Source organism: Podarcis vaucheri (assembly GCF_965113315.1).
Source record: "Podarcis vaucheri genome assembly, chromosome: 12".
NCBI lineage: Eukaryota > Metazoa > Chordata > Lepidosauria > Squamata > Lacertidae > Podarcis > Podarcis vaucheri.
In genome coordinates, this window is record NC_138750.1 from 51,569,040 (window position 1) to 51,587,739 (window position 18,700).

The window sequence follows — 18,700 nt, forward strand, 5'->3', positions numbered from 1 at the left end:
GCCTGCAAAAGGTTCGAAGTATCGCTGGACGGTTGTCCTAAGCCACTCTGCCCAACCTTTTTAAAAAATTAAATAAATAATAATCATAAATAATAAATAAATCTCTTTGCTGCCGTCTTTCCGGGTGAATACGTTGTGGCTCAGTCACAGTTATGGTCGAATCTTGGAATTCCCTCATTCATTTCTATTAACGCAGCTCTTGACTTACCGTAACGTGGACCCGGAAATTCCCGATCTGTGCGATTCGGTCATCTCTCTATTTTCTTTTCTCTGTGACCGTAAACCTGGAGAGAAAGGGAAGGAAGAGAACGCGAGAGGAGGAAGTCTCAGCTCTCACTTCCGCCGGGATTTATTACTTTCCGGAAGTTTCTAGAATAACTCCTTCTGCTTTTTGGCGTCTCCACACCCCCCCCCCGTTCCACTGCCGCAGGTGGGAGGGGGGATATTTCGGGCGCGAGCGGGCGCTCCCTGGCGGCTGTGAGGATGCGCTGCACTATTAAGAGGACAGGAGTGGGGAGCGGGAGCAACGTCTCTAGACTTTCTCAACCTTGGGACCCCCAGATGCTGTTGGACTACAACTCTCATCATCCCTGACTACTGGTCCGGATAGCTGGGGTGGGATGATGGGAGTTGTGGTCCAACATCATCTGGGGACCAAAGCTTTTGAAAAACCCTGGTCTGGGCAAAGCCCAGATAGCATTTAGGGCAGGCATCCCCAAACTTGGCCCTCCAGATGTTTTTGGGACTACAACTCCCATCATCCCTAGCTAACAGGACCAGTGGTCACGGATGATGGGAATTGTGGTCCTGATTTAAGGTGAGGCCAGTGGACACCTTTCTTCCCTGCTGCCCCAATATTTCTGGTGGTCATTTTTAAGGAGCAGCTGTCGCTCTCTTACTATCCATAGGCTTCTGGCTGACCAGTCGTCCCATCTGTGTGGCGGACTGAAGCAGCCACCTCGGGCGATGGAATCCAAGGGGCAGTGCCCATCTGCACTGCTGGAGCAGCAGTGGCTTCCAGGGAGAGCTCACGAGATCTTGCGGGGGCTCTTGCAAGATGTTGCTGGAAACTGCCACCTCCACCACCACCACCACCACCTCTCCTTACTTATCTGGCACCTCCATGCCTGTCTCTCCCACCCATTGGCAGAGTAGTGGCTATAGTCGCAGCTTCTGGGTTGCAGTGGGATCTCATGGATCTCTTGCAAGATCTGGCTGGAAGCCAAAGGTGCGTGCGGGGCTTCAGCAGGGGACTGGCACAGGCCCTGTGGCCAACAGATTGGGTAGAGAGGTGGTTAATAGTCACAGATAATCTGCTATTCCCTCACTTAGGAGTAAACAGATGACCATGTGATAGTTTGGGTTGTGTTGTTGAGTAAGATGCCCATCAGCTTTTTACTTAGCAAATGACAACCTTCAAGCTGAAGAGAGTGGGCAGAAGGTGCGTGGGTAGAGAAACTTTTGTTCTTGGGCTTGGCTTTAATTTGCTACGAGCATTAATTTGATGTTTTTGTACCCACCCTTCACCAGCAGGTCCCAGGGTGAGTTACAGCAATTTTAAAATTGTTTCAAAGCTATTTAGTCAAATAACAGGGTGCATGGATTTTATATTTGTGTAAGCTATCTTTCAGCATCTTAAAAAGTAGAGACATCACCTTGCCAACAAATGTTCACATAGTAAAAGCTATGGTTTTCCCAGTAGTAATGTATGGAAGTGAGAGCTGGACCATAAAGAAGGCTGATCGCCAAAGAATTGATGCTTTTGAATTATGGTGCTGGAGGAGACTCTTGAGAGTCCCATGGACTGCAAGATGATCAAACCTATCCATTCTGAAGGAAGTCAGCCCTGAGTGCTCACTGGAAGGACAGATCCTGAAGCTGAGACTCCAATACTTTGGCCACCTCATGAAAAGAGAAGACTCCCTGGAAAAGACCCTGATGTTGGGAAAGATGGAGAGCACAAGGAGAAGGGGACAACAGAGGATGAGATGGCTGGATAGTGTTCTCGAAGCTACCAGCATGAATTTGACCAAACTGCGGGAGGCAGTGGAAGACAGAAGTGCCTGGCGTGCTCTGGTCCATGGGGTCACAAAGAGTCGGACACGACTAAACGACTAAACAACTAAACAACAACAACAAGCTATCTTTAATGCAAAAGGTCAGATGACAATAAGAAAAAGAGGACGGGCCATAGGTCAGTGGTACAGCTGCTTTGCATACAGAAGGTCTCTCTGGCACCTCCAGGTAGGGCTGGGAATGTCCCATGTGAAAGCTTGGAGAGCTGCTGCCGGTTAAGTGTAAACAGTACTGAACTAGATGGACCAGCGATTTGACTTAGTATAAAGCAGCTTCTTGTGTAAAAAGAAACACTTGAGACTTGGGAAGAGACTCAGTTGCTGGAGTCAGCCATGGACAACTTACCTGTCACTCTGGAGGAATCTTTTGGCTTGAAGGAGTTTGCTTTTTCTGACACTCATGCAAATGATGGCAAGGCCTCAAACTTCTCCAAGTGGGGGTGCAAAAAGGTGTGTATAACCATTACAGACAGACCAACCCTTTAGTAACGTGTATTTAGAGTATGTGTAGAATTGGCTCAGTGAGTCAGGTAACAGGCTCTGAACCACCACAGCCTTATAATAATCCGTTCCAGAAGTCTGTTTGACTTCCAAAACATTCAACTTCCAAGGCGCAACTTCCAACTGGCTGCAGGAGCTTTCTGCGGCCAATTGGAAGCCCCAGAAGCCCCACCGAACGTTCTGCTTCCAAAAGAACGTTCGCAAACCGGAACACTCACTTCCAGGTTTGTGGCGTTCAGGAGCCAAAACGGTTGACTGCTAAGGCTTGAGTGCAAGGCTTGTGGTGACGTGGATGCCACCCTCCAAAGTTTCTCTCTGAACAAAACTAAACTCTGCCCCTTATTCCAGGGCTCATCCATTTCTAGGGTCATATTTACATACATAATTCTGTGGCTCAGTGGACATATCAGTAACATGGCCCGTGGATTAAGGTAAGGATTGCAAGGGATACAAAGATGGAACTGAGGCCCTAGGAAATGTACAGTAGCTATATGACAAGTGGGGCTGCATTCACCTACCAATTCAACATGGGCATTTCTGTACAGATTCTGACAATTGGTTGGTATCTTGCTAGTCGGTTGCATAATAAATATGACTGCCAGCTCCCAGGCAGAATGATGTTGCAATACATTTTTTTTCCCCCAAGGCTGGAAAGAACTGACTGTATTCCTTTTCAGGCTCTGTTGCTCCCTTTTTTTCATTGTGCTAATTGTCATTAAGATTTTAGCTCTTGGAATTTTACACCACCTATGCTGTACGTCCTGCCGACAGGAACATACTGGACAAAGTCACATATGTGCTAATATACGTCCTCCCAATCCAAAAGCACTAAGAGCAGCACTTTATAACACATGGCAGACCGCCTGCAAAAACATTTTGTTTAAAAATGGTTGCAATGTGGCATGGAAGAGAAAGGGGCGGAGAATAGCTCATTTGATTTTGGCCAGTGTCAGCCTCATTCTTGTTTTGGCTTCCTTGATAACATTTTAGAAACTGCCCTATGCTTGCACAACAAGAATAAATTGTAACTTACCAGACATTAAAATAATGTGGCCTAAAACTAACAAAACCCTGGAAATACTAGGACTCAATACAAAAAGAGTTTAATTTACATTTTACAACTTACAAACATGACAGCTTTTAATCCAACAAATTAATTCAGTTGAAAAAATAATTTCAAAATATTTAATACTTTGGATTATAGAATAAATAATGGTGTGTGGTTTTTTTAAAGGAAATGTCCGGGCTTTGCTTTTTAGAGAAGGCAGCAGTCCTGTTAAAGGTTTCTATAGTCCTTCTGTGTTAAGTTCCATAATCTACATAAAAATAAAAATAAAAAGAACACAGGCAGCCAGCTATCAGGAACAGAATAGGCAGGGCATTGGAAATGCTACCATAAATAAAGCAGCTTAGAACAAAACCAAAAAGAAAACAATTGTTTTATTTCTGTACATTGTGACTACAAATAGTATTTTTAACACTTCATTTCTTATCCAAATCATGAAATTATACATTTTTTTTGTACTAACACTAGTAAACATCTTAAAATCACTCAAGAGCTCTTCTGCACATTTAAAATATATTGCTGTTTACTGCTAATTAAATATGAAATTGAGAAGCTTCCCCAGCAGTAAAATAGCTTTCGGTCTAGGAGGCCGGAAGTGGAAGGCCCCCCCCCCATGTAAAAGTTCTCAGGCCTTTTCCAACTGACAATAAAGGACACACTTGATTCTGCCCGTTAATGATTTAAGGTTCTAATTATATTATTAAAAAAATAATTTAGTGAGAATTGCACGTGAAGACAAATGTTGACCCAGTGCCATAACCATTTCTGAACCACATGAAACAAATGTTTGCCTTGTCAGTCAAACATAGTCCAGTGATGCACTCCTTTCCCCGTGTCCAAGCAGCTAACTGCTAACTGAGCAAATGGATTCGTAGTTGTTTAATCATGGCAAATAACGAAGGAAAGCCCAGTTTCTACACCAACCACAATTATTCCTGACAGAGAAAGCTAAAGAGGGTATGTGAACACCCACCCACAGGCTTTCAGATATAAAAGATTAAAAGCCTGGAGCTTCCGGTTCAAATATATTTTAATAGTTGTTAGAAGTATTTCTTTTTCCAAAGTCACAGCTATCGTATGTATTATATATGCCAAAGAAGTCTGTCGCATTAAAAAGTCTACAGGCACACAGGAGAAAATGGAACAGAAGAAGGAAAGAACATGTCCAGTTAATCAAGACACAGGTTAAGGTAGTGACTGAAGAACAGGCATGCCCATTCAGATAACTGAAGGTATTGAAAAAACACGCACGCACACAAGTGAAATAAACGCTCTCTTTCAATGCCTACCACGGTAATAAAAATGCATTCCCTCCCCCCCCCAGTTGCAACAAACTGCAGTTGCAGAAAGGTTTGTATACAATTTCTGCCGCTTGAAGAAAAAAAAATGGAACTTTTACCCTCTCAGTTCCGAGCCACTTGCAAAATGCCTGCTTCCCTCTCCAAAGTCATCACCCTGTTTATTCCTCGTGGGCTGCTTTGTATGTTGCTTTATTGCCAGCTTATGGAATTATTCTGTATTTGAACAGCGCAAAGCCAAAGCTTCATCTTTGGTTATTTTCAAAATGATGTTACTGTGCCCCCAAATATGCTCTTTCTTGGAAAGCCTACCAAACTGCACACAGCGTCATTATTTTGAAATCAGAGTAAGATACCGTTGATACAGTTAAATGCTTAATGAATGACAGAGATAACATCTTGCACTGAAACTGAAACCTACTTGAGAGTATTTGACAGGAAAGATGAGTTGCAGAAACCTAGGTGGGATTCTCTTAATCTGCTTGGTGTGGGTGGTGCGTATGGAAGTAGGCACTGATTAGTTCCTCAACAGAGCATTAGAGTAGCTCAGCTCAGCTCAACTCAAATCCAGCAGCGCATTCAATGGCATAAAGCAGCTTACTTCGCATAAGGTTCTCATCATAAAACTCTGGAAGCTTCAATAAATTCATGCAGGTACTGGCAGTGGGTAGTCGCTCTAAATCAGAGCCTCCATTGTGTATGCAAAAAGCAGGGTACAATTCCTGGGGCAGGAGAAAAGATGTAACGATGAAACAAGGATTAGAGCAAACATCCAAACGAGGAGAAAAAAACAATCCAAATAAAAGTTTCCTTGTGGCCTTAAAGAAGCCCCCTAAACATGTATCAAGAGATACACTATTAGCTTCTGAAGTCACAATAACCTCCTATTGTGGAATTTTATATGAAATGGACAACTACAAGGTACTTTGCCCACATCTGTTCATTTTTATAATTTTACTATTCAACAGTGTTGTAGAATGACAGTTGCCAGCTTGAGATTTTGGCCAGGATGCACAGAAAGGGTGAAGAAGCAGAATTTATTTAAAACCAGCCAATGCTGGTTTTAAAACCGAGAGGAGTTTCAAAAGCAGCTTCTGATACACCATGGAAGTCCTCTGTTAAAAGTAAAACTGGATTAGCATTGAGATTCTTGTGTAAGCAATGTGATTATTGGCCCTTAGATAAAAAATAAACACACAACTGTTGTTCCACAAAACACATATTCTATCGTTAAAAACCTAACTCTGATTCACTGAAAAGCTAATTTGCATGTGTTTATCAGGAATCAAGATGTCTTATGAAGCTGAGCAATCTGTAATGTGCACTTGGTGTTTATCTACACATACATTTAAATAATCCTCAAACCATTTGTTTCTTACAGCAATAGAACACTTAGAGAAAAAGTATGTAGTGTTACACCATTGGGAGCATGGCGGGTCGGGTGGGAGATTGTTGCGTGGAGTCCAGAGGTCAGCTCTCAGCAGAAAGTAATCATTTTCTAACATCTGAGGAATCAAATATTTTTTTCTCTCTCACACACACAAACAAACACACAGAGAGATTATTATCTGGTACTCCCAAAAATGTCAAACCGTATCAAAGTGCTTTGAAGGAACATTTTGGTCACAGACATGCTGCCTATTCCCGATTCATCTAGCTCAGAGCTTTTCAAACTTTTCATGTTGGTGACACACTTTTTAGACATGCATCAGTTTGTGACACAGTAATTCAGTTTTACTAACAAACCAGAGGTGAAAACAAGCCTTTCCAGCACCAGGAGAAGTGCAGGGAGTTTGCAAGAGACACCTACACACTGCAGACAACACGCTAACATGTCGCAACACACAGTTTGGAAAGCTCTGATCTAGCTACTTAACAACTCTGCCTCTAACAAAATAAGAACATTCCCAAGGTGTAAAATGGTTTTACCCCTCCCCCCCCCCCCCCAGAAAGGAAAAGAAAATAGGTTTTCCTCAGTTCTTAGAAAACAATATCTCTCCTCCCACCCCACCCCCACCCTAGGGGTGCCTAAGACATTTCCACATTATATCCAAAGCTCTCCTTTTCCCTACAAGAGTTTATTAATTTAATCAAATGCTTTGGTGAGTGAAAATAGATTGTCTGGTTTTAGAAACTGCAAAAAATAAAATAAAAATCCTAACACCCCATGCCAGAAGGTTAATGAGATTTTAAGTTAAATTATTGTTTAAATGGAGGCCTTAAAATGTATGTCATAGATAAAATGCTGTATTTTTAGTGTTCCTTTCAAAATGCTAATTGAATTTTCCTACTTTAAGCTTTAAAAATGTTAAAAATGAAGTTCTATATTGAAATGTCAAGCCAAGGGCACCATTTGTTGAATAATTAAATACTGTGGAACGGGAATCTGCAATAGTAGAGAAGTGAGAAGCATCATCAATTTATCGTGTGACCTGATTGGAACTTAACAGTTTCCAACTGCACTTTAATGATTTTTTTTTTGTCTGTAACAATCTCATTTATTAAACTTATTAAACTTTAATTAGCTTTAGCATATGTTATTGTGAGCTGAAGCTGCTGGCAGTAAAGGCTTCCATTTTTTCCCCCTTTTTTAAATAGTGCAAGTCGTGACTGTGCTATTTATAAGTAAAAGTACTTCAAGACATACTGCATTCTTCTAAATGAGTCTGAACTAACTTTAGCAAAGGTGAAGGTTCCACAATGTAGCATGGACAAGATTTCAAAGCCAGGCTATTAGAAAGTTATGTTCTTAACAGTAACATTTAATTATCTTCTACTTTAATGCAGCTATGTACAATTAATTACCGAAGACATTTTGTACTAATTGCTGCCCTCAATATATATATTTTTTTATTAAATGAATCCACTTATTTCATTGCAAATACTAATTACTACTTACAGTACATGGTGCTCTTCATCTTCAAAAAAGCACTGCAACAGCATTTGTAATAGTCACACTGAATTATGCTACTTATCTCAGGGCTCCTATGCTGCTTGGGTGCAGCATGGTAACAGTACATTTCCCTGAGCTTGGTGGGCAAACAATAACAGCTCTTGGCATTTGACAGGAGTTATTCATCAGCCTACACAATTATCAGACAGCGGTAACAGCTGTTGGGAATCTTTGCCCATAAATGGGGGAAGCATCTTTCCTGCTCCTCATGTCAAATAATATGCACTACGTGGTAGGATTTTACTGGATAGGCACAGTCCCTGTAACGGGCATATAAGAAATACAAAGCTGTACATCGTCATGTATATGTATGCTGATTCCCAATGGTAAGCCATACTCAAAGCAGCTCACAATATCAAGAAGTTAAGAAATAATTCCAGCCACAACAGAAAATGCAAAAATAGAGATGGGCAGCATAACCAGAGATCTGTGAAACCTTATTTCTCATGTCAAGGTCTAGAAATAGTTACTCAATGAAGAACACAAAATCCCTCAATGCCCTCTAGCCTCCTGAAAATACTTTACCATGTATCAGTGGCATGGAGGAACCCCCAAAAATCAGGCAGAAGCACTTGATGAGCACTTAATGTTGTGTGCAAATGTTGAGTACTCCTATTTATTGTGCTTTTTTCTTAAATTGTTGAGCAATTATTTCTTAATGTGCTAAAGCATGGGAATGGCTGCAATAAATCAGATTGTGCTTCTGTTAAGCCAATTTCAGGAACACGGATACCTTAAACCCCAAGAGTGGAGGCCGTGAACAGCTTGTCACAAACTTGAGCAATTTACGTTTTTCGTCATCGGTGAAACTTTCTACAACTCTCCAAAAGATTTTGATTACTGGATGATCTGCAGAATAACCACCTACAATTTTCCAAAAGAAAAACAAATTGTATCAATGTTGAACAGCGCTATTACGATACACTATTAGGAGACAGCTACAGTGCATTCTGGATACACTGATAAATCTGAATGATTGAAATGTGTTAATCAGATCTCATCTAATGCCAGCCATGCTGAAAGTTACCTCACTACTGGTTTCTTTTGTTCATACGTCTTACAGTACTCACTGCAGAAAATCAGATGTGCAGATTATACAGCCCACATGTGCCAGGAAAAAGAACCAACATATTCTGAACCACCTGATACACTGGTACTGAGAGCAACAGAATGACATGCCCCATTCCATCTTAGCCTTTTCAGGGATTCAATAAATGTGCAACATCATAAGATTCAGCACATTTCGGAAGCAGCCCAGCATTCTAAAACAGAGCTCAATCAATGCAACATTTGCACATTAAGCAAAAATGGTGAAAAACAAAGGCATGAGTGAGAAGGCACCTTGGATAGTTCCATCTCCAAGACTAAGCAAGTCTGAGCCAGGCCAATATGGGGAAAGAAGACCCAGCTGGGAGCCTCAGTGCCATGGGGAAAGGGTACAATACCAAATACAGCAAGCAGGACTTTCAATTATAGAGTTTCCAGCTGGAAGGTTATCTGCCTTCACTATCTTTTCATTAAACATATGCATATTTAAATTTATGGGGCTGGACCCAGATTAGCAGGAGGGAAACAGCAGACATAGTGTGACAAGGTCTCCCACCAATGACTGCAACAGGTTTTGAAACACTAAAATCCAAGATAATATACTGAAAATGGACTACATTTGAGTATTTTCTTTCATGTCCTATGAGAGCATTAATGTAGCTTTAAAAACTCGTTGTAGCAGATGTTCTTAGGCATTCTGATCATCACGAATTATTGTACATTTGTATGACATTATTATCTATTTGGTGTTCTCAGTCTTCTTTGTGGCACTGGGCATAATCCAAGAGCTCCCTAATATAAAACTGAGCCAATAAAGGACTTTGTTGTAACTGGTTGCTGTTGTTTTAAGTATTGCTCTTTAAAATTGTGATGTGGAAAATGATCCAACTAAAATTTAGAACCAATTTGAATCCCATGAAATGGGGAGAAGTTAAACACAGTTAATTCTTCAATTGAAAATTGTGGCTCAACCTTCCTGGCTCATGCCTTTGATTTTATTTATCATATGAATTACAATATACTTGCCTGAATAGTTTGTGAAAGTTTTAAGGTCGTCTAGACTAATAGGAACCTGTGCACCAGATATCAAAACCTAGAACAGATAGGGAAAGATAGGTGCATAGTTTAGTTTCAGGCAGGATTTTCAAAGGTTTATATTACTAAATTATTTTGTCCACAGAGCTATGCAACAGTACCTGAATTTCTTGCTGATCAAACATTCTAAGCCACTCAAGATTAACAACGTTGGCAAGACCCTGTCTAAATGCAAGGCAGTGTTGCCTGATCTGTTTGTTTAACCTGTAGTCTGCCACAAGATGGATGTATGCTATTCGATTGGCGCTAGTGACAGGAATATCCTTTCCACCAGGCTTCAGTTCAACCACCTGTAAAACATAAAAATATTCTATGAAATAAATGTCAGTCTTATGAACTGTTTTTCCTCCTAAATCCTAATATCCTTGATGACGATCTGGTGGCATATCAGCCTATATATCACCCAATATTACTGTTGATCACTCATGAATTATTTGTACGTAGAAATATCAATGCAGATGGGCATTTATGGCGTGATATGAGCCGAAATTAAAAACCCAGTCCTTCCTTACTAACTAAATTTAGGCAGGAGTTCTGTTGCACCTTCTGCCACTAGATGGCATAACTATAAAGTCTATTTAAAATTATGCAGGCCATAGTTCACAGGTCTTTAAACCGGCAATATACCTTTTTAAATGCTTTTCCTTTCATTTTGACCACACCCAAACCCAAAAGAACTTATTCCATGAATAAATAAATAAATCAACATTCCCCTAAAGAGGCTTTATCAGCGAGATTCAGCTGCAATACAGAAGCAAACTATTTCAAGAATACACTTAACATTCTGACCACAAATATTTTAATATATAATTAGGGATGAGCAAATGCAAGGAGTTCCAGTCAGTGAAGTTTTGGCAGAGCCAGGAATGAATCAGTTCTACTCTGCCAAAATTCTGGAGAAGATTCCTGAATTCAAAATGCATCGTCCCCCACAAAAAAAAGCATTGTGGGTATCTGTTGATGGCACATTCTGGGTCCCTTACGCATGTATGAAAGGTGGGGCTGAGGATGTCACCCAACCAGGCTAGCGAAGTGCTTTATAGGCCCCAAGATCTCGGATACAGCAAAGTCTCAGCAATGGCACCAGGTGGAGTATCTATCCCCAAGCCATGCTAGATCTTGCCTGGTATATTCCAAGGTGCAAAGTGACAGCTCAACCCCCTTGTTGCTGAAAATCATTATGGGCTGTGTGTGAGAGAAACTGGATACAGTACTCAGAACATGCTAGACCAGGCTTCCTCATCCTCAGCCCTCCAGGTGTTTTTTTGGCCTACAACTCCCAAGATCCATAGCTATCAGGGCCAGTGGTCAAGGATGATGGGAATTGTAGTCTCAAAACATTTGGAGGGCTGAGGTTGAGGAAGCCTGTTCTAGACCTCCCAGTCACCAGAATCTAATGTGACACCTGGGGCCAGTCTACCCTTAAGATGGCAGAATCCCAGGTTGTGGTATCCAGGTTCCAGCAAGATATTACTGACCTCTCACAAGATCTCACCAGGAGTCATGCACTGGTAAGCGAGGCTCTATCTGGGGCACGGCCCCTTCCCGCTCTGCCTCAGGCAGCAAAACAGGGCAAGCCGCCCCTGCTGACACTCAGGTCTAGATTTACCAATTAATGCAGCCCTTTGCTCCATTATCAAACATTCCTAGTCTAGGAGGAGGCCTCTGTGGTTGGATGGCTTTTGTGTCAAGACTACCGAGCACAATAGCAACACACATTTATTTGGAATTACTGCAATTCTAGTGCCCTCCAATATACCATTCAATTCCCATTGCCAAGTTTTAATCAACACAGACTGAACACTGTCAACACTTCTGTGAAGTCAACGGCATCATCACACTTTCCAATTTGTTTTCCTTGAAGACGGAAGGGCTGTAAACTAAGAGGGAGAACATCTGAAACTCTGGTGAGGTGCTGCCAGCATATATAACCAACAGCTAGATAGAGCAGTGGTCTGACTATGTAACACAAGTTCCTATGCCAGAGTCCAAGGCCTGAAGAATGAACAATGTGGTTCATCATGAACAATGTGGTTGATGGCGATAGATTTGGGATGCATTTATTAGGCATTATTAAGCAATTAAGCAATCATCAGGAATTAAAGCTAGGTTCTAAATGAAATCCACCTCCCTTTCTACCTCAATACTTATCATTACACCCAAATTTAGGATATTGTGGTTTAATCCGAGACTCTGGTACATAATGTTTTCAACTAGCAAAATGGACACAATGAGCAGGGGGTGAGGTTGATGGGTGTGGCCAATTGCAACAAGTATCTTCTGAAAGTAACAATACAATGGCTAAACTGTACCTGATGCTCTTGTTGACTTTGTTTTAACAGTGGCCTCTTACCGGACTTCTCTACCCAATGTCCAGCAGACTTTCAGGGGACAGATGGGTCACCTGTATTTAAGACCCTACTTTTAACTGGATTTACATAAAAGTCCCCTTGATCTGAATAGTATGATTAGGATTGTGTCTGAGACTGGATTTTATCCAAGTAATAATAGCTTTCCTTTATTGGTAGCTGAACTGCTTCCTTATAAAGACAGTCAATTAAGATATGAAATTGTTCTTCTTAAATTCTTTCACAAGGATATTCTCAGAAGCACCCAGCAGACGTAATTACAATGGCAAAGATCCAACAAGATACTTTAGGTGCACCCAAGGGCTTGAGCAGGACCCCCTTGGTGCATCACACACTGCTTTTCAAATTCTCCGTTTCAGTGAGGATTTGCCGCATAGCAGGGGTTCCTGTTTGAAAAGCACAATGCAAAGTTCCTCTGGAACTAACTGTCCAGTTCTTTTGTATTCGAGCTCATATACTCTTGAAAACCCACTATTAGGGTTTTCTATTCGAGTCATTACCTACCATGTAGAATTGCCCTTCATAGCATCCTGAATGTCTACAAATTCAGTATTCCATACCAACATTTTAGAGTCATCAACTACAACTATTTATGAAAACAATTCAACAGGCAAGTCAAACAGGCAAACACTTTGTGACACTTGTAAAGCAGTATTCTCTGCATATCCCAATGTCTAAGTGCTTCTGATGAAACTGAAGAACTTGAGGTTGATGCAAAGCATTTTTTAATTTAAATACAAAAATTATGTAATAATTTCCCCTATAACAACCAAAGCTTGTATCTAAAGGCATATGTGACTTGCCATAAAAGCTAGTTTGATGAGTATCAATACAAAGAGTGCCTGTATGCTTTGACTCCAAGTTACAAAGTCATTGATGAACATATGCTTTATCATTATGACATCTGAATAGAAACATTGCTGAGAACTTAAAAGCCGAAGTCCCTTACCTGTGCTTCCCCCAATTCATTATTCACCACAGTAAAATTCAGCCCAAGTTCCTCCACATCCCCTTCATAGCTCTTGAGAAAAAGTAGGTTTTTGTACATTTCGGGATCTAGTGAAGCCAAGTGATGAATGTCCACATCTGCACTTGTTCCCAACAACTTTGAAAGGAAAAAACTGGCGAATGGAAGCTCGACAAGCATATTTTCATATAAAGCCTTTTAAAAAAAATGTAAAGTTGAGAATTATTTTTATATACTTCAGAAGCTAAGTATTTACTATGTCCTTTCACTTCAGAAACTTAGCAAGACATCTCCTCCATCTATGAGAGTGCTATACAAGTTCCCCCATTCATATCATCCATCCCATGTAAATATTTTATTTCAATATTTTTATATGGCCCTTCACCAAAAGTGGTCATCGGGCAGTTTGTATCAGTATAAGGCAGTATGTATCAGAAAAGGCAATACAAAAAATGCATAAACAAAAACATTAAAACAAGTCTCATAAATACATAAAGTAATTAGCAACATCAAAACTCAGAAATGACTTAATCAAGCTGTGCCATGGTAGAGTTGTAGAGAATCTCTTTCCGTCATTTAACAGTTGCCAAAACACTATATAAGAAAACCTGAATGCTTTTATTTGAAGTCAAAATGAAAAAGACCATCTCCTTACTGAATAAATGGCAGCTTATCTCCTGTGTGTATTCAGTCAATTCTACTTACATTGGAAACTTTGATTTTGTCTTTAGCCCCATTCTAGGTTAGATTACTCTAATGTGTTGTATGTTGGGCTACCTCTGAAGACAGTTCAGAAACTTCAGCTGGTGCAGAATTCAGTGGCCAGGTTACTCACCAGGGCAACAGAGTTTGAACTGTGCTGGCTGCCAATTAGTTTCTGAGCTCAATTCAAAGTGCTGGTTTTGACTTATAAACAAACAGCTCAGGACTGCAATACCTCAAGGACCACCTCTCCCCATACGAAGGTGAATTCTGTGTTATGAAAATTTTGAGGATTTGTATGGCCATGTTTACTTGGTTGGTTTACCATTGCTAGTAATGGAAAGGGGCAAAGGAACTAAGGAGTGCTTAACCTTCCCAGCCCTGAATCTAATTCCCCTCTCATCCACCCAGCCACCCCATTTTATATTTTGAGATTCCACCCAGAAAAGACATGTACAGTGGTACCCCGCAAGACGAACGCCTCGCGAGACGAAAAACTCGCAAAACGAAAGGTTTTTTCGTTTTCGAGTTCCCTCGCAAGACGAATTTCCCTATGGGCTTGCTTCGCAAAACGAAGCTTGCCCCGGGGACAGCGGGTCTTCTCTTTTGAAGCAAGGGGCTGCGGGGAGATAGCAATCTCCCTGCAGCCCCTTGCTGCAAAAGACGTCCGGGGGAAGCGGGGAAGCGAAGCGCTTCGCTTCCCGCTGCCCCCGGACCTCTTCTGAAGCAAGGGGCTGGGGGGAGAAGCCATCTCCCCGCAGCCCCTTGCTGCAAAAGACGTCCGGGGAAGCGGGAAGCGAAGCGCTTCGCTTCCCCGCTTCCCCCGTCTTTTGCAGCAAGGGGCTGCGGGGAGATGGCTTCTCCCGGTGCTCCGAAGCCGGGCGGGGGGGCAGGGGACACCTCCCGCCGCAGCGGGGACACCTTTTGAAGGCAGGCGGGGGGGAGCAAAGACTTTGGCCCCCCGCCCGCCTTCAGAAGAGGTCCAGGACCTCTTCTGAAGGCTGGCGGGGGGCAAAAGTCTTTGTCCCCCCTGCCTGCCTTCCCAGGGGCTTTTAAATCGCCCCGGACAGCGGAGAAGTCCTCCGCTGTCCGGGGCGATTTTAAAATGCCGCCCGCCAGCATTTTAAGATCGCCCGGACAGCGGAGAAGTCCTCCGCTGTCCCGGGTTTTTTTTAAATGCTGGGGGTGGAAAGAAAAGCCCTTGTCTTCCCCCCCCCCAGCCTTCAGAAGAGGTCCGGGGACAGACTGTCCCCGGACCTGGTCTGAAGGCGGTTTCCCTAGGAACGCATTAATTGATTTTCAATGCATTCCTATGGGAAACCGTGCATCGCAAGACGAAAAAACCGCAAGACGAAGAGACTTGCGGAACGAATTAATTTCGTCTTGCGAGGCACCACTGTATCCACTTCCCCCCATTTATTTACATGAAAGGAGAAATTCTCACAACGTGGGAATCCATACCCCATGCCAAATTCTGCACTTGGGCAGAAGAGCTAAATGCAGTAACAAACCCCGAGCGAGAGAGGCATATGGTTAATTGTGTTCAAACTTTTTAATGCATCTACATTGTATGAAATATTACAAGGCTATGGGTATTGCTATTGTTTTACTGTTATTTTATAAATGCAGTAAAGTTAGGGGTTTGTTTTTTTCAGGTAGAGCCTTGGTGCCTGGTGTCTAACAGAAAGGTTGCACATTTTTTAAAAATCAGTGTGCTATCTACCGATAATGCATTAAAATCAAAGTTAGAAAAAGTCTTCAAAAGTAGGTATGCACCACGGCTGCTATCTAGCAGCTTCAAATTCAAGTTCTCCTACAAGTGAACCAATGTCCTTGGGTCACTCGGTCAATTCACTGCTAGAATGTTTTCTGGCCCTTAAAATATAACCGCCTTTCTTTTCCATACCTCACCAGGATTTTGGATAGGCAAACACCAACCCCACACTCTATATGCTAAGAGTCCTTAATTCCAATGCATTTACTGGCTGTTATAGTATTAAACTGAATCATGTACCACCCTATTTATCAATGGTAGACATATACTGCTTTCACCTAGACATTCAGAACAATGCGCCTATCTATCTGACCATAAAGTGATAGCTAATGACAGCTTTCAATTAAACACTGGAAGCTGCATATTGTGCTACTCTAGGTTTGTTTGTTGGTTTCATTTGTAATTAGCTCTATATCCTATACTCTTCCGCTCTAGGTCTTTAGGTTTCTGCTCTTGGATGAGCTGCCGTAATTACTCTCATTAACAGCATGTATATGAGCACAGAGGGGCGCCTTCCTTCTATTTCCAAATGCAAATCTTCATAAACTTTCTGTATTAAGGGTCAAGAAAAAATTAAAGAACCACGAAGGGCAGTAAAAAGCACAAATCTCCTAATGATGCCCTATCAAAATACCTTCACACACAAACACTGTGTGACAGTTTAGCCCCAAGAATGTATGAATAACAAGATCAAAGCCAAGGAGGCATTTTTAGGAAAGGGATGAAAACTGAAACCTTTCTTTGTGTAGCTGAAAAAGTAAACTTCAAGTGTAAATCATTAATTTGCAATCTGTATGGTCACAGTTTGCTATTCTGAATTAGTAACAGACACACACACTCCACAACTTTGGTAAATATATCAAAGCTACCTGAAATCTGAAGCTGAATTTAATCACTTACTCACCAAATACTTCTGCATCCTTATATATATTTTCCCCCTCCCCACCCCCAACACAAGTCAGGTTTAGGCATTTAAAGCATTTAATATACAAGCACTAATAAATGATGGCCCTAAACACTATGATCACATCAGCTAAATGGATTATAAATTAAATTTCCATAATGTATGCAACTGAAATACAAATGTAGGCATAAATCAAGGTATTTTCTAAACACAGGTTAATTACACAGATTCAAGAACTGTCTATTTTTTATGCAAAATAATCCACTTACCATTTTTCATATGGGTCTTAATTCTTAGCCACATGTTAACACTGGCTCCTAGAAGCCTATCAATAACTCCTTGTCAAGGGAAAATAGCAATAGGTATATTGAAAGAACCTGCACGTTATTTTTCAAGTGTCTGTCTTTTATGAGTGTTTATTGCTGGAAATTGTGCCAAAATGATTTGAAATAAAAAGGATTAATTATCGTAGAAGCCTTTTAATATAAGTGAGTGCACTAGCAATGCAATTAATGCAAATTGTGGTGCTATCAGGAGAATAAATGTGAACAACATCACAGGCCATTTCTGTTTGCTGCCAAATAACTTTAGTAATTTACTACATTAAGAATCAATATAAAAATAATGCTTTTCAAATGCAGATCTATCAATCTTCAGGTAGCTCCACAGCAAACATTTATAACTTAATCTAAAAACTATATAAAACATTTTTAGGCCACCTTGATTGTGTTTAATTAAAATTATAATCAAGATGGCACAGTTTCCCATAGCCAAGTTTCTCCAAATATAAAAGACAAAAGAAACATTCATTGTATATGTGAGATGAATAGTTAATATTCCAATTAGTGTAAAAGCTAAGTTTTTAAAATAGGCATCTGCGAAATGTATAGCAGTTCTTTGACAAGTTAGTCACAGTTAAGCTCTTCTCTTTCTACATGGCAAAATATAATAAGCCACACATGCCCAGACTTCTGGGGTTTCTTGATCAAGCCAAGCTCACCTTGGTCCTTCATTTTCAAATTTAAAAACTAAAAATACATCAGGCTTGAGCACTCCATGCTCCTTCTCCCATGCAGCCAGGAAGAAAAGTTTGGAAGCTTGTGGTACCGATTTTTCTTAAGCGTGCAAAATGCTGTTAAGCTAAGATGGTTGCTTCTGAACTCATTCTGACCACATGGGAGAAGAAGCGTGCAAGTCTGAGGTCTGCTGAAGCTCAGTCGTGTCTTCCTAAGTTGTGATTTAATGTAGACATTCAAATGCATCCACTGTATCATTTAACAGACTTTTTATTTTTTCTTAAATATTCCCCTAATATGGCCTCCTTCTGCAGCCACAGCAGCCTAATGTTCAGATTTAATATACAGCAGAATATTAAGACAAACTTAGTATTGTATTATTTTTAAATTGTAAAAATACCAAAATAAAACATTCTATTTTATTTGTTTGTTAAATCATACTTTTTTGTCCTGTCTCAAACACATTTTCCCCGATGTATTACACTGTTATATCCTTTTACTTAAACACCCATACTTATATTCAATGGTTGTGCAAGTGGAAAACTGTGCAGCCAACTTTTCTACTCACCGCCCCCCCCCCTTCTGCCAGCAGCTCTCTCTACCCCTCAAACCCCTCTCCAGAACCACAGGCTAATGGGGGGGGGGTGTCATATGGCACTGCAATTGGAAAACGAATCACCTGAAAGCAGATGGAGGGATCTTGACCCAATGGTGCTCCACTTAATTTCACGTGGATTCCACAACAACCACAACCACACTGCGGTCCCCATATGGCATGGCCCCACTGTTCAGGGGTGGGCATGGGAACAGAAAAAGACAGTTGTAGAAACTGCCTTCAGCTCACACAGTCATCGTATACAATCCTCAGAATTTATTTATTTCATTTATTGCTCCTTTCATCAAATTCACGATCCCCTGAATGATTAATTTACT

The 18,700-nt window shown here is 41.1% G+C and overlaps 1 protein-coding gene and 1 long non-coding RNA gene across 8 annotated transcripts in view; one reads left to right on the forward strand and one right to left on the reverse strand.

Moving 5' to 3' along the window:
- The window catches only part of LOC309515094, a 54,356-nt gene that overhangs the window by 6,573 nt on the left and 29,083 nt on the right, over window positions 1–18,700 (forward strand). The gene's annotated exons all lie outside the window — the stretch shown is intronic.
- UBE3C (ubiquitin protein ligase E3C) overlaps window positions 3,691–18,700 on the reverse strand; it is a 59,612-nt gene continuing 44,602 nt past the window's right edge. The window contains exons 19-24 of one of the 2 annotated variants that reach the window (XR_014212214.1): window positions 13,354–13,566; window positions 10,137–10,325; window positions 9,967–10,033; window positions 8,627–8,757; window positions 5,362–5,662; window positions 3,691–3,892 (exon numbers count right to left, since the gene is read on the reverse strand). Coding sequence is in view for 1 of the 2 variants with exons in the window: in XM_082192200.1 (XP_082048326.1) it covers window positions 5,492–5,662; window positions 8,627–8,757; window positions 9,967–10,033; window positions 10,137–10,325; window positions 13,354–13,566 (771 nt within the window). In the remaining variant the exon portion in view is untranslated. Of the gene's footprint in view, window positions 3,893–3,999; window positions 5,663–8,626; window positions 8,758–9,966; window positions 10,034–10,136; window positions 10,326–13,353; window positions 13,567–18,700 lie in introns of those variants that run through there. The other variant, XM_082192200.1, reaches the window with a different exon arrangement.